The 16,799-nt window shown below is 44.8% G+C and overlaps 1 protein-coding gene across 1 annotated transcript in view; it reads left to right on the forward strand.

Annotated features, from left to right (window-relative positions):
- CDHR1 (cadherin related family member 1) overlaps positions 1–15,593 on the forward strand; it is a 52,834-nt gene extending 37,241 nt beyond the window's left edge. Inside the window, 8 exon segments of the mRNA XM_040563526.1 lie at positions 2,052–2,119; positions 4,688–4,779; positions 4,782–4,915; positions 5,842–5,848; positions 5,851–5,937; positions 5,940–6,093; position 6,161; positions 12,437–15,593. Of these exon segments, the coding sequence (XP_040419460.1) occupies positions 2,052–2,119; positions 4,688–4,779; positions 4,782–4,915; positions 5,842–5,848; positions 5,851–5,937; positions 5,940–6,093; position 6,161; positions 12,437–12,988 (1,095 nt within the window). The 3' untranslated portion in view covers positions 12,989–15,593.
- The last annotated feature ends 1,206 nt before the right edge of the window (positions 15,594–16,799 follow it).

Here is a 16,799-nt window from a genome sequence, read left to right on the forward strand (position 1 = left end):
CTATTTATGGAGACAGTTCCAATACCTTAAAAATAGTAGACAATGGCACCTCGCAAATATTACCATTCATCTCCAGTTCCTTTCCAGAATCAACATGTTCCAATAAAATAAAATTTTAGGCAAGCATTCTTCAGAACAACAAATTTACTTTTTTTTTTTTTTTAATTAAAGGCCATCTGCTTTTAAGACAGATCACATGGTCTGTGAGTACTAAGAAAGCCCCAGTCAAATCAATGTCCAGCAGAAAGATTCGGTTCTAAGTGGAATTGGATTTACTGGATTTGCTTGCTTAAGTATGAGTAAAAAGAAAACAAGATGCCTGCTTAGTTAGGTATAAGTCTCCTCCTCCTGGGAGGAATCTGGCTGCTAAATGCATAATTAGACAGTTAATGAGGGCAAGAATATAACACTAAAATGCTTAGAGCTGGGAAAGAAAGATCCCCGTTGAAGTATTGTCTCACTGTGGGAAGAATACGCTTATAGATTTTCCTGTGCTCACATTTCCGTAGAAAGAAAATCAGGGAAAATCAGGGCATTACATGGGTCCTGTGCTGGAGAAGCATTCCCAGACATTAGATGCAAGCTGTACCCCTTTAATGCAGCTGCTGGGACTGGAAACGTCTCATGTCACAAAGCTCCTGGCCACATGGGGATCGGTGGGTGATGCAAGTCACCTTGCAGAGGCCTCGGAGGTAAGGGTGATAGAGGCAGGTTGCCAGAGATCTCCAGCACAGGCTGCAAGTCACAAAGGAAATGAAATCATCATAATAAAGTGCTAAAGGCAAATTTTAGAACTGGAAGAATGAAAGAGGAAAAGGAACATAAGCACTACAAAAATGGTTGTTAGAGGAAACTAATAGGAATGCTGTAGAGAACAAAGACTCCAAGCATCACTGTCTTTGCAACAAGGCAAATTAAAAAATTTCTGTGAGGTGGGCAGAAAAAAAAAATACAAAAAGTTTGTAAAACGCAGTGAAACTAACCATTCTAAGCCAAGGTATATATAGCATAGCTGAAGTTTCCATGTAAAATTTATTTTCATGTGATAACAACTCAGTGTTTGACCCAGATTTACAAATATACTTCACAAACTGAGATTCTCTGAGTACCCAGAATTACTATTCTGGCAGAGATTCCAGGTGCACAGAATGTTTCAGGAAAAGTTAGGCAGTCCCAGTGTAGACTGTGGTCAAAATTATGGGGTGAGAGAAACTTAAAACACTTATCAGCAAGGCTGATAGCCATGCAGGAATCAAAGACATTGTCCTAGTTTTCAGAAGAAGTAACAAATGTTTAATCAGGAAGATGAGTGAGCTAACCACCACCACCAGGAATTTAGATGGCCAGATACAATGGTACAATATAGCATCTCAGAGCTACCAAAGAAACGGGCTTATGGAAATTACTGTCACCAAATCAGTAGCTTTCCAAATCCTGAGCTAAGACTGGAAGCCAACAAGAATCCTGAACAAAGATATCAACTGTTGTAGCGTCTGCATTACTAAAAGTCACACAGACACAAGAGTGATTATCTTCTAAGCAAAGCTAAAATATTATGTGTAGTTTTCAATATTTGTTACGCGTTACTTTAAACAGAATTGATTAAAAGAGCGGAACATTTAAAAAATCCTCTATGTACAGTAAGTAATTTTGGCCAGGGAATATACATTAATACTAAACTGATAATTAGGAAGGCTTGCGAGTGGGCAGCTTGTGTCATTGGGATTGGCTTCATTTCTTTTAAAGGAAAGATGTGTTAAATGTCAATGAATAGAGCCATCTAGTGGCTTTCTCCCTGCTAGAGCCTCTGGGCACCAGCCTGGCCAGGAGACAGGCAACGTCTTAGCAGCTTAATTGGGACACCCAGTGAATTTCTGTGTGTTAGATTTTGCTGTTTTCTAGGTGCACAATTGTTTGTGTGATTTCCCCCTAAAAATTGTTCTGACAAAAGGAGGTAGTTGGGTTTTTTAAGTGACCTGTTTTTCAAAGAAAAATGACCATACATCTTTTTGCGATTTAGTAAAGGATGACTCTTATTTTCTTTTCTTAAGGCTACAGATCCAGATTCAGGGCTTTGGGGAGAAGTCAAGTACTCTATCTATGGAACAGGAGCAGATCTGTAAGTAAAAAATAAAATTAAATAACCTTTAAGGAGAGTATTAAAAAGAATTTAAAAGAGCGGGCTCATTCTTGATCTGCTCATTTCCAAGGACGTTTATGCCATGTTCTTTGAGCTTTGTGGGGAAAAAAAAAAATGGTGTGATCATTAAACATCTGCTTCATCAACCTATGGAATTTTACCCACAAGCACCCAAAGAGATATAAGGCAGCTGAAGTACCAGTACACAGGATCTGTTCAATCACCATCTGAAAAATACTTCTAAGAGAAATGGGAGATTTGGTCTAGTTGTCAAAAGTCAATTCTGGGGAAAAAAATTCCTTGCTCTTTCACCTACCATTCTATACAGCTGTACAATAGTTCGGTTTGAACTCTTGCCAAAATAAATCAAAGAAGTCCAGACTTCCAAAGATATAAACTTTAGTTTTCAAGGCCAGTTGCACTGGATGTTCGAAGCATCATGTATATTAAAACTTGCAGCCCTACATCAGGGAAGAAGGGAATCCATTGCTTATTTGATTTTGTAATGAGCCTGGTTTCTCCTTGCCTTGGGAACAGTGTGGGGGTAAGAAGGTCCTGATATGTTGTTTTTGTCTACACTGCTTCCATCCCAGCAGTTGCCGTGGTCCATCGGTTGGGGCTCCCAGCCATGCCTAGCATCATCAGCCATCACAGACATTGCTGCTGGAAGCTGCACCTCCTGGACGTGATGGGGCTGCAGGGCAGAACTTAGAAATGAATAAGCTGTTCAGGCACTCAGCTCCAGAATCTATTTTTCTCTGTACATTATCCCCTGGAGTTAAAGCTGAACTCCTCTTGTTAGGGTGAAAGCCATTTAGGAGGCACAATCAAAGTCCAAATCCAAGATGTTAAGGGTGAACCTCTTCTGTAGCCAGAAGGGTACACATATGGGAGCATTTCCAGGATGGATTATTCTGAGCTGCTCAGTAAGTCTTTAAGCTATCTGCAGGCTGCATAGAGGCAAGCAGGCAAAGGTCATGTCATAGAGGCAGACCTCTCTGATTTAAAGTGTAACTGCTGGTGCAAAGAAGCTTGTGGAGGTTGTTGACAAAGGATTAAAAAAAAAAAAAAGCAGGTGCAACTTTCTTCTGATTGGAGTTGTGGGGATGTTCAGGCTCACTATTCTTACACTATTGAATGAGGAAATAAGGATGTAAAGGCACTTTTCCCCTTCTTAAATATGATTTTTTTCTTTTGCTTGTGCCAGATTGGCATGGCTCTCCAAGGCTGGAATGATTTCCTAAACATTGAACCTCCAGATATGCTGAACACACAGATTTGAGATTTTCAATTAGGAGCATGTTTTTTCATCACAGGGTTGCATCAGTGGAAATGCAGTTGCATTGGCAGAAAGATGAGTTTTACCTGAGTAAGAGGAATAGTGTTAGTTGTTGAAAACATAACCATTATGTCATTAATTCTCCATCCAAAGTGACACTGGGAGTGGGGTACACTGCTGCAATCTCTTCACATCTCACTGCTTCTGTTCCTCCACTAAAATGGCAATGATGAGTGTTCTGTCTGTGTGGTGAGGCTGGGTTGGGCACTAAAGAGGCACTCAGCACAGGCACTGTCTCTACCAAGAGTTTGCACAGCTCTTTCCACCTCCAGGTCCTAGCTTTCATCAAGACTTGTATTTGTATTTAACAGAGTAATGCTAACAATTGATGATTCTGGATTACTAAGTGCATGTTTTATAATCACTCTCAATTACGCTCACAGCTGAGATACGGAAAATATTTTGTCATCCTTTAAATTAATTAAAGGAGATATACAAAACCTTTCATTTGTTAAAAACCCTGTTTGGAGCCTGTGTTGGTAGTCCATTTACAAAAGACACTGCATTGGTATCTTCTCTGTAAATCTGAGCTTTCACATGTCACTTTTGATAGTGTCTCAGTAATTACAAATGTGTAGAAGTGAACTTGCTACAGATAAATCTGAACACCCTCTCCATCCCAGTGCAGTCTGTGGAAAAGTGATGATTTTTGGAGGACATAATGTGCCCTGCACTTCTGGGGATTTGAAAGCAGCCATTTTTCTTACCCATTCTGAGAAGCAAAGAGTTTAAACATGATATGCAGCAAACTTCCCTTAGCTGTTGAGGAGATATCAATCAATTTTAATTTATTCAGGACATTATCAAATACATTGTACTTATAAACTGAACAAATAGGCAGTTCCTTAATGTTTTCACATGAAGAAATTATTCTGGAGGAAGGCCATCGAGCTGAGCATTTTTTTAGGACAAAGCCTTTAACAGAAAATGCAGCTAAAATGGCTAGTGCACAATGAATAGAAAAACACCAGACACTGTGGTGTTCACATCACAGTCTGTGGATTTTCAAGCCTAAAGGAACAAGCCAAAGATAGGTAGAGTGAATGATTCAGAAACATCAGCCTGACAGGAGGAAGGTGAAGAATACCAGTCTTTGATCTTTGGGCACAGTATTTCAGTGTTTAGAACCCGCCTTTGCCCCAGGCTATAAATATATGTTAGGTTACCAAAAAAAAACACTCAAAATCTCTCCGTACTTCTTTTTTCAGGTTCCTAATCCACCCATCAACAGGTATAATTTACACCCAGCCCTGGGCTGTATTAGATGCTGAAGTGAACTCAAAGTATAATTTCTATGTGAAGCAGAGGACACAGATGGGAAGTACAGCCTGGCAGAAGTGTTCATCACTGTGCTAGATGTCAATGACCACTCTCCAGAGTTCAATGAAAACATCCAGGAAAAGACGATGATCATCGGGTCACCAGTGAAGATAGAGGTGAGAAACAACACAGTTGTCACAAAGCAGAGTGCTTTGGAAAAGCCCCAGCTATGCAGTTTATTGCTCAAGGATCATGATGAATGCCTGAAAGTTGGCTTTTCCTGAGGCTTTATTCTGCACATCCATTTGTACGTAACAAATGGATTAAAGCATGGAATAATAGTATTTACAGACTGCTGAGAAAGAGAAATAAATTCTATAGGCAAAAGATAAAGTTCTGTTACAGTATTTGAACCATTAGCTGGTAGAGGATTCTGGATTGTACAGTGATCATAAGAAGCCCAAGTAAGATGAATGGATGAAGTACAGGGTTTTGAATACTTAACCTTCCTGCCATGCCATTGTGCTCAACCACACAACTTCATCCCCTTCACTTTGCAGAACTATATATAGTGATCCAGTGCAGAACAGGAGGTTAAAAAACATTGCAATAGCAATTCACAGGCAAAGGAGCAGAACATCCGATGTTACACATATTTGAATGCATATAGTCAAGCCTGATTATGCAACATCTAACACTAGCAGAATAAATACCACAGCAAAAAACTTAAGGCAGATATAGCTTAGTGTGTGTGGAGCTAATTCCATTGTTCTCTAATTTCAACATTTGTCCACGATGCTGTGTGAAAAAGTCCCTAGCATAGACCGTTTACAGTCTACAGATAGGTTATGCTTCTGCTTTTCATCTTCTTCCTTTTAATCTTGCATAGAAATCATTATACAAAAGAACTCTAGCCTGCTATTTTTCATTAGAAAATGTAGCATAGCTGATACCAGGAAAGGGGAGTTTGTTTCCAAGACTAAACAAAAACATCAGTAATTTTGCCACATGGATATTATCAGAAGTGAATGCTCAGAAACTTTTAGAGTTTTGTCTTCAGGCAAACAATAACATCTTTGTTCTTTAGCGTTTCCTCAACCAGGCTATAGATCAGATGCAGAAGAACCCAACAACATTGTGGATTATTCCATCATGCAGGCAGACCCAGCCAATGTGTTTGATATAGACCAAAGCACTGGGAAATCAAGCTGAAATCTTATATCCGTTCCCTGGACATCATCCACAACATTACAAAAAACAAAGACTGTATATGGTCAGTGGTAGTGCAGGCCAAAGACCGAGGCTCCCCTTCCTTCAGCACCACAGCAGTTCTGAAGATTGATATCACAGAGGAGTAAGCAAATATTTTAGAAAAATCCTAAACGGTGCTGGGGCAATTCTTGATCAAGAACAACTATCAGAGTACTTTGGGCTGACCCAATGTTAAAGTCTATCATTAAGAGTATTACCAAAATGCATCTTAAACACACACAGGCACAGGGCATCAACCACCTCTCTAGGAAAACTGTTCCCATGTCTAACTGCCCTCTTGGTAAACAAGTTTTTCTAAATGTCTAGTCTGAACCTCTGATGACGTAGCTTGAGCCATTCATGTGCATCCTCTCACTAGATACCAGGGAGAAAAGATGAGCACCTCCCTCTCTCTACTTCCCCTCCTCAGGAAGCTGTAGAGAGCAATGAGGTCACCCCTCAACCTCCTCTTCTCCAAGTTTAACAAACCCAGCGTCCTCAGCTGCTCCTCATAGGACATGCCTTGCAGACCTTTAATGATGAGTTTCTTGCATTTGATTGTTGGAGATAGATACGAATTAAGGACTATAGGCTCCTGAGAGTAAAGGTAAATCCTAACTGCTAAATCTCTGATCTTTTGTTTACATTCAGGAGAAGAAAACAATCTTCCCCCCCTTTAGACCTTTTTTGCAAGTCAAAATTAGTGACGTAGGAAAAGTGAGCAAACTTTATCAAAGCACTTTAAGTAAATAGAAATTTGGATGTCAGTTTAATAATTGCAGTATTATTAGCAGACAAAAGACCACTCTAAAACATAGCAAACATATGTTGACAGTGTCCTGTTAGTCCAACTTCTTCATCCAGCAAAGGACAGGCAGCAATTTATGCTGAGCAGTGCATGCTTGTGTGATTTTTATTTATCGTAACTGCCTTGCTATGCCTTTAAGTAAGTACCAGCAGGAAGGAAATGGGCTTTAATGTAAATGAGAAACACGTCATTAGCGTGACAGTCTCTGGACCAGATGCATACTGGGCAAAGATGCAAATCTCTTCCTACAGACAGCAGCTGGCCTTCTCTCTTTTTTTCTCTCTCTTTTTTTTTTCTCTTTCTCCAATGGAAACCATAAGTTTTGGTGGGTTTTATGCAACAAGTAAGAATTTCTACCCACAGCCAACAGCAGGAAAGCCCACCCTCACTGTCTGCCTTCCAGGCTCACCCTGCACCTTCTTACAAGGGGCATTTTGTCGGAGTGTGTGGCACCAGGTGGCCTCAGGCACTGTCCCCAGCTGTTGGCCCCAGAGTACAGGTGAGGTGGAAATGGAGGTTACCCATATCCCCCAGCTCTCCCTCCTCTCTCCGGGGTGCAGAGATGAGCTGTTTACCAATCTGTTAGTGTGTGGGGCTAGGGCTGAGGGGTATCAAGGAGAGTGAGAGTACCCACACTTCCTCTGCTGGGGGAGTTATGTCCCTGAACCGGGGCTTCCTCCTTCTATACGGGCTGATGAAGGATATCTAGAAGAAAAAAAAAGAGCACTTGGTGCATTGGGATGAAGAGCTTCTTGGATTTCCTTCTAGTGTGTGAAGTAACATAAGCACGTGATGAAAAGAAGTTGTCTCCTCCAACATCTCCTCTCTGCTCCTTTTTGTCCTGGGTGTGCACAAAGTGAGGGAGCTCCCCCTTAATAAAGTGTAAAAGGGAAGCGGAGAGGGCTCTGAAGACCTGGGATTCTTCTCAGACATAGCTATTCCTTCCTCCCATGCTCTTCTCCCTGCCAAGTCCTAGCACGTATGCTGAAATAGCAACAACATCCTCTCTCTGCACTTGAGTAGGTCTCTTCAGCAGGACCTGCAGCACTAATCTTATGTCATGTCCTCTGTAAGCTTCTGTACAATTCTCCACTACTTCTTTCATTGCTTGTAATGACTTGAGTTGTGTTTTTTTTGTTTGTTTGTTTTTTTATCCAAGAGCATCACATCTCCTTGAAAAGCACTCAAGTTCCAGCTTCCATGTGGGTGAGGTACCGTGGTGGTACAGGAAGCTCTTGCTCATTCCCAGTGTCCCAGACAAAACAGTCACTGCTAGTGCTTTGTGCAGGAAGCAGTCCCTTGGCAGAGGGACATTGTGTGTGCTCCCTTTCTCTCTCTCTCTATTTGACTGTTACGAATCTACATGTCGTCCTTCCGTGCTCCAGCTGCACAGTCTCTCTTAGCTGTTTGGTGGGTATTTACGTATTACTGATTTTGGATAAGGAAGATATTTTTGAATGCATCCTCCAGAGGTTTCCTGCAGTGTTAATCACACCGAGTAATTAAACAGGCATATTTTCTGATTAACATTTACCATTGCAATTAGCGCAAGGCTGTGCCCTTCGAGATAGATGCCTTGTGGCTAAGTTCAGCAGTATTGCACATCAAAAGGACCTTTTGCTGTTGGAACAATACAGCAATAAAAAATTCCAGAGGCCTTTTAATTTAACTGAGTCTGTTTTTATGGAAATTGGTATTGAATGGCATCTGTTAATCTCCTATCCTTTCTCAACAGAATAAGAAGCATATGCTGAAAAAGCCATGTTTTTTGCACCCTAATGTCACTAAAAAAAATCTATTCCTGCTGCCCATGATTTTCACTGGTAGCTGATCCCCCAATCCTGATCCTGGAGGTTGGCCTGATGGGGGATCCCCCTGCCTCCTCGTGACTCCGCTGAGGTTCTGCAAGGATACGGGGGCGTTTATTTACAGCTCTTCACAGCCTGGAGCTTTAGTCCGCATTTAGAGAGCATAATCTGTGACGTCTTTGGTTCTTAATAGCTTTGGTCACTGATTTAGACTTCTAAATATACCTGATGAGTACATTCCCCTAATTTAAAGGTTCAACAAACTCACAGAAGGTGTATTTCCTCCTCTCTTACACACTCCACAACCATCCCTGTAACAAGGCTAGGTCTAATCTGAGGCAAAACCCAAGAAATGCTAAAAATGTGGAAATGGACTCCTCAGAACTGGCTGGTTCGTTTTACAGATGCACTTGCTCAAGTCGACACAACCTCATTTGTCTATAATCTGTGATAGCTTGGGCTCTTAACAGCTTCACCCGCTTACTGAGACTTCTAAATATAGCTGACGAGCCTTAGCTGCTCTCGTGATTAAATAGCTCAACCACACGCTCCTGTTGGGTCCAACTTCAGGATAATGCACTGCCCACTCGTTCTGCATGCTGCAACCCATGCACTATGAAAGGCTCTTGAGAAGCTGCCAGGAGGTGTGGATGTCTGCATGCTGTGGACTGTTGTGGCAGAAGAGTGAAAAGTGAAGGAAGTAAGTCACCCTTTCAGTAGCAAAGGAGACACGAGCATCTTCTTTGGTAAACTTGGGGTTTTGAGGAGGAAGCCACTGTGGAGGAAGGATGGTGAGAATAAGGCCCGTGTCCTGCAGAGAGGTGTTTTCCCCAGCCTGCCTTTCAGGTTCACAGCCTGAAGCATTTACCTGTCCTTAAACTGCACAGTGCTGAGTTCATGACACCAGCTTCAAAGGCACGTGTCAGTGTTGGAGACCGGCCCCTCAAAAGCTGGCAAGTCCCAGGGGTGCTGAGCTGGGCACCTCAGCACACTGAGGGACGCTGTCTGAGGAGCTTCCCTGCAGGGGACAGATGGCTGCAAGGTTTCTGCATGAGAAACCCAGGACCACACGTGCGTGTTAAATGAGGAATAGCTCATGGCGTGTTTTATTCCAAACAGTTGCTTTAATCTCTTTAATTGCATTCTTGTCCCAGGATTGGACATCCCTTTTCTCAAAGCTGATACACAGCCTAGCTACTTCCAAACTTCTGCCACAGTTCTGAACTGTCTGCCAACCCTTCTCTGGGCCGGTTCTCGTTATAGCTGTGAAATCACAGCAGAAGAACCATCAGAACATTATCTTTCGTGAGCAGTGGTATTTTTAACTCCTGTAATGGCTATTGTGAAAGAGAGCATTTCTTCTGTGTTTAGGCCCAGAAATATGACAGTGTTTCCCATTACAGCTTTCATTTCATTGTGCATCTGCCATTGTTTAATCTGTTCAAGAAAAATCAGCGCTTTCCAAAATGCAACATGCCTCCTAGGGAAAAAATACCAGCTAAATAAATTACAAAGTGGCGCTGTTTGATGACCCAGTTCTGACGCACTACTGGTAATGGTGCAGTGCCTTGAAGGTGCTTTGGTTGTACAGGGAAGTGCTCAGAGACGAGGTGCTTAAACTTAGGTGTTCAAATGCTCTCACACTTTCACTGTAAGAGGGTGCTCAAACCTCTCTCAGACCTGGACTCTGCATTACCTGACTGGGTCACGGTGATGACACAGACAGGATGTCAAAGCTTTTTGGTGACAAATGCACTTACCGTAAGCCTGTCTGCAGGACAGCTAAGATGATGGCGTTTCAGGCTTGTTTTGCAAATCACTCTTCCCATTTATCCTGCGAATGTCATGCCTACAACAAACTTTTACCACTGTATGCTTACAAAATGCCTCATGTTTTTATGCAAACATCACTGAACAGTTGTCATCCAAGGCTTATTCTAGGCAAAGCTTTGTATAGTAGCAGCCCAGTAATTAAAACATAGGCTGAACCAGCTAACTATTAAGGGGTTAACGTCGGTATTAATCATCTCTTCATACCTGGAAGCTCTGAACAAGTATCAAACTTAGTGAGATGAGAGGCAGTTGAATGAAACTGTGTTCTGAAACTCACTGTATGATCTTCATCAGTTCTCATCCTGGAATCATTGTACACTGACAACATGGGACACATACTTCTGTCTAATCCCATTTATTCAAGATTTGCAAATAGCTAGTCAAATAATTATTACTGATCTATAGCATCTTCTTAAGTATATGTCATCTTTCTCGTGTTGGTTCTATATTATGTAGCCATCTGTACCACGCTACAGAATAGATCTCGACAACACTCATAAGTGGACTCATTTCAGGTCATGTACTACCTAGCAGGTTTTGTCTGACACTTAATTCATCAGATTTTCACATGAAGTTAATGTAAGCTAGGGTAGAATTTCTGCCATCTGATGGAATTTAAGTACGCAATATCTATGTAATGCACAACAGCAAGCTGATGTTGAATCCAAGGTCTGACAGTCATGGGCTGCTTTGCTTTTTCTAGCTCAGGTCTGTTGCTCATTGAATAATGGAAAAACTTTGCACACCAACAACAAAAAAAAAAAAAAGAAAATTGGTCCCTACTTGTAAGGTAAGGTGGTCCATGACTTTCAATAGCACGTATTTGCCCATTTCTCTTTGCCAATAGGAAACATTCAGGTTATGGGAACAATGGTCTTGGATAATATGCTTGAGGTAGGTTGTGAAAATACAGAAGTGAAGTGAAGACACTCAGCTCCCTTTATTTTCCATGCTATCTGTTCCATAAACATCTCACCCTAGCTCCCTAGTTGTATTTATAACAGATACTCAGCTCTTTCAAATACAACCATGCATGGGTTGACCGTTTCTCTTATTTTTGACATTTCCAGATCAAGTCCAGGGTAAAATCCTATATTTTAGGCCTCAAGAAGCGTCCATGGACGATATTTGGAATTTGCATGAGTGGCGTCCTTTCCACCATTTCTGTAACAATGGTGATCTCCACCATCATGTACTGGAAAAGTGTGAAAAGATCCAAGCTCCACCCACAGGGCAAAATCCGCAAAATTATACGGGGACCTCCGAGACGCACAGTGTGCTAAGCTGCAAAGTGAACTGGTCATTCATTTGTCCTTAATATGCCATATGTAGCTTACGTCACTGCTTATTTCTCTTTTTTCTGAAAACAAAGCTCTTTAGCTCTAATCATGTCCCTTATCTCAAAGAGTTTTGTTATGTCTGTAAAAGAGTACTTGAAAACAGAATGCAGCGCATACCTGCTAACTACTCATTTGTACACTGTAATTTTATAAAGTGCAGTTTTCTCATAATCTTTTAAATGCCATTTTCAGTAATAGTCCTATAAACTGCATCACCGTATCACCTGCGGCTGTTTTTGAAAGATCATTTTCTACTCATAAACTTCTGTTTGGGTTCAACGCTATTATTCCTAGGAAATTATTTCTGAAATATAGTACAACAATACAGCTGCAGATCCCAGAGCCAATTATTTTCTTGCTCAGTTCTTGCAAGTTAAACAAACACTATGGTGATACGCAGGAATCTGCCCTAATATGGCAGTAATACTCCTGTAAGCTTTTGTGTTTGACGGCCATCCTTCTCACAACACTGCAGCGCTTGCCCAGTCTACTGCTCTAAATTGTGCAAAGCTGGACCGGCTCTTTGACTCTCACTTTTCTTTAGAGACAACTTCCAGTAATGGTCCCTGCTTGTTACATATTTTGGACAAATGAAATTTCTAGGTCGCTGTCTGTCCCACAGAGTAAGTCATGTGTTTTCTTTGTACTCTTTTACAGACTCTTCACAAAGGGCCTATGGCCGCCTTTTTGATGCAAACTAAAGATAACCCCATGAAAGCCTTAGGAGTGCTAGCTGGTGTCATGGGCATAATGGTGCTGATAACTATCATGATCTCTACTGCCATGTTCTGGCGCAATAAGCGCTCCAACAAAATCATGCCGGTAAGAAGGATCATAAAAAAGAGGCAGACCCAGCCATCCCGCACAGTGAGGATGGAGTGGCTGAAGTTCAAGAGGCCCAGCAATGCCGCGGAGAAGTTTGTCATTGAGGATGATGCCCAGAGCCTGCAGAACGAGAACAGCAACAACAATGTCCAGGTTGCCCCCGTGCCACCAGCCGCCCCCGTGCCCCCGCCACCCCCTGCCCTGGCTCCCAGCGGGGACGCCTCAGGGTGGCGGGTGCCAACCGTGTCCGGCTCCCTCACCCCCAAGTTCATCAACAAGCAGCTGAAGAAGCGAGGTCACAGCAGCGCCCACAACGCCCTGGTCTCAGAGCTCAAAATGAGGTTTGAGAAGAGGAACGCGGCTATCGGCGAGCCCCACATCTAGGTGCTCTTGGCAGCCCCAGAGACTGCGCCTTGTGGCTGTGCGTGGGTATATTACGTGCTGTGGTCCTCCCTGTGTCTGTCAGCACCCTGTGAACTGAGAGCAGCTTCTTGCTCTGATAGCCCCCCCCTCACCTTATGAAAGTATTACGTGCTACGAAGTCGCCCCACCTGTACCAAACGCTGCGGTCCATGCCCACTTAGGACTGCAGTTCCTTTGTGTCGTGTCCCAGTGCTGGTTCCACCCTGCAGCTGTCTGACAGGTGCTCAGTACGCCCTCGTGCCAGGCAGAGTCTCCCCAAGCGACCAGCGGCTCAGGTTGCCTCCTGCTCTTCAACAAGGTGCTCTGCAGCCGAGGCGCTGGCAGATGCCACTTCTCGTCTGGTCCAGCAGGGGGGTCTGAGGTGTCCGAAAACCCACCTCAACTCCCAGGCCCAGCTTTGAAGATGCTGGTCTGGCTGTGGCACCAGGGTCGGTGTGCAGGTCTCCTGGAGCAGCGGCACAGCACGCTGAGAGTGGGCTGCAGGTAGGTGGTGCCTGCTGCCCTTGGGGCGCGGATGTGCAAGGCAGCAGCTGGCGGAACGATGTGCTGACGGCCTCGGTACCCCTCATCCTGCAGGTAAGCGGGCAGGCTTGGAGAAGTTCTTCATTTTCCTGCAGCTTATGCTGGATTCTGCCGGAGCACATTGGCATGATGCTGCGCTTCACCTCCACCCTGGACTTGCCTGCTAATCAGGGGATGGGAGGACCATCCAGGGCAGGATGCAAGCACAGAAATTCAGTAGCAGCACTCACTCGATACTGCCTCCTTCCGACACCGCATCCCCTAATGAGAGGCAGGCCAGCAGGAGGACTTGATTAAAGCAGCGGGGAAGATAAGGTAAAGGCGAGAGAAAAAGGATAAGTGAAAAATAGAGACAAGTGCTGGAAAGTCACATATGTGGGTCAGGGATGTGTCTGGAAAGATTGTTTTTTTTATGCTGCTAGCATGAGGTGTCGGGGAATGTATTTCATCACCTCTCCTGGCTTGCTCCAGGGACTGGTGAGTGCAAAAGGAAGTTTCCATAAAATATTCTGGCTTGTCCTAGCAGCATTTTTGACTGAATTATGCAACAGCTAACTGGAAAGGGGATGGGGAGGATGACAAGTTTTTCCTGTTAGGTGACAGTAAAAAGGCACTGAAGGCAGAGCAGATTTTTTTACTGGCCCTCCCCACAGTTTGTCTCTCATGTTCATTTCTGAGGAGGTGTTTTTCAGCTGGGCCTGGCTGTTTCCTGTCACCTGTGGAGAAGGCAGTGTGCACCAGTCTGGCTGGGGAGCAGCGCCGTGTGCCCAAGCCCTGGCCCCGTAAGGCAGCTGCGCTGGCTGCCATGGGTTTGCTGTCGTGGCTGGACACCATGAGCATCAAGATGGGGAGCAAACCCTAAGTGACAGGATGCTGTGTTCATTCGAGGGCTGCTTTTTGTCATTTCAGCTGGACCAGCAGACCTGCTCCTCTGGGGCTCCTCTTCCTTCACCCCATTAGCTGGTCTTATTCCCTTCAGCTGCACCAGGGTTTCATCACCTTAGGAGATAGCCAGTTCAAAGCCAGAGGGTGACCATGGTTCTTGTCGCCCACGGGCTGAGCCAGGAGCTGCAGCTGAGAGGGGCCGCAGGGCCCGGTGCTGCCCTGAGTTTGCTGCATAAGCAGGCACCAGCCCTGGTGGTGCAGGGCTTCGGGCCGTGCCTCTGCGCTGGGTCTCCTCGCAGCACGAGCCATTGGGCCCAGCTCCTCAGGCACGCAGTGCGTCAGGGCTCAGCTCCGGCTCCTCACAGGTCAGGGACTGAGGGCTGCAGGGCAGCAAGGAGCAGCAGTCTGCCTGGTTTGGGGAGGAACACAAATAAAATGCACACTTGAATGTTTCTCTGAGGTGGCCCCTTGGTATGGGACCACATAAGGAGCTGCATGGGAAGCCATGCAGCTGTAAAACTTGTCTGTAAGGACAGCTTAGTCTGAGTGCCCTGAACCAGGCAGAGGCTTTGTTGGGAGCAGAGGCAGTGGCAGGGGAGTGATGGAGGCCTGGCAGGGAGCAGCGTGGCAGCACAGCAACCCTTGCTGGTGCTGATGGCTCCTTTCCCAACGTGTCTTTCATTTCCTCCACCCTTTTCCTGCCTTCCCTCAGGGCGCATTGCTTACCCCTGCTGCTGGCTCCCAGGCCCTTGCATTGTGCGCTGTGTCCACCTCGTCCTCCGGCCCTGAGCCGGCTGGAGGGAGGGGACACGCAGCCCCTGTCACCGCTGCTCAGCCCTGGTCCCAGTCCTGCGGACCCACAGGCTCCTTTCGCTGGCTGTGTCTCCTGCAGGTTCTGCAATGTTTCATGGGGCACCAAAGGCTTGTGATCTATTCCCCATACTACTGTTTTCCTGATGTCGTGTTGAAGCCAGTATTCAGTGGTCATTCTCAGATGAGGAAAGCCTGTAAAGACCATTCGAATAAGTGAGCTTTAGCAGGAATTACAGGCTTAGTGTTAGAGATTATATTTAAGATGGAATAAAGTTGTTTTATTACTATGTTGTGAGACTTTTCCAGTTGCTTTGTACTTCAACTTCAGAGATTTTTTTTTTAATAAATTAAAAAAAATTTACAAATGGTTCTTCTCATGGTGTATTTCTGCTGGCAGAGATGCCTCTTTGGTTGCTTGCTGTGTGACCACTGCCAGGACGGCAGAAATGCTCAGCACCCGGCTGTGGCACAGCCCCAGGGGCAGGCATGCTACTCGCCCAGCAGCAGGTTTTGGTTTGATGCCAGCACCCACCGGGTGTGCAATAAAGTACTCACATCCTGCGCGGGATCATCAGAGGTTTTGTCTTTCCCTGGCCGTGTCCTTGCTGTGATTCAGCCTCCTTGCTTCTCCCTCCCCATCGTGTGCAGCCCCAGTCTGCCCCCAGACCATCCCCACAGCAGCCGTGGTTCCTTGCCACCTCTGACCGCCTCAGGAAGCCGGAGTGCCCTCCTTCCTGCAGGGCGGTGTGAAAGGGTTCCTCTTCTAAACCAGGGGCTGAGAAATCAGGCTGCAGTGGTGGGAAATAATCAGCCTGCCTCATTTTTGACATTCCATCTCTCACCTTTGTGTAGATAGGGAGCTCCACTCATTTACAGTGAGCTTGTGTTAGGAAGGTTGTTAGGAAGGTTTTATTTGAATTCTTGTCTTCATTTGCGTAGCAAATGCAAGATCATGAAGTCAGGTTTTATTTTAAAGTTCTATATTTGTGCATGAAGAGGAAAGGAAGTCTCACCTTATGGGGGGGTTTTGACTGCATCAAGCAGAAGTCCCCTCAGCAGCGTCGCCAACACTGGAGTGGCACTTTCAGTGCCTCAGAGCCTCGGCTTTAATCACCCGAGTGAGCTCAGCCCGCCGAGCTGTAGGCTCCCAGCACGGCAAAGCCCGGCAGGGCCATCTGCCACTGCGCCAAGTGCTGGATGAGACGTGGAGGCACCAGCTCATCCTGCTGTGTGCTCTCCATCCCTGCAGGGATTTCTCCAGGCTGTGGCTGTCACCCTGCTGGGTTGGCTGCTTCTGAAGGGCTGCGGGACCCACACTTGGGGAGCACAGGTAAGGAGGGCCTGGAGCCACCCTTCCCTGCAGTGGTGCCCATTGCTCCTCAGCACTCAGGTTTTTTGCAAATCGTAATGGTAAAAGAACAAAAATGCAGCAGAGGACATTGCACATTGTGAAAATCAGTTGTGTTTATTACATTTACACTAACAAGCCTCTTTAAGTATAACATCAAAAGTCAGCATCGACAAAACGTTTTTTAAAAGCCACGCAGTAAGT

Source organism: Cygnus olor, chromosome 7, assembly GCF_009769625.2.
Source record: "Cygnus olor isolate bCygOlo1 chromosome 7, bCygOlo1.pri.v2, whole genome shotgun sequence".
In the NCBI taxonomy this organism is placed as follows: domain Eukaryota; kingdom Metazoa; phylum Chordata; class Aves; order Anseriformes; family Anatidae; genus Cygnus; species Cygnus olor.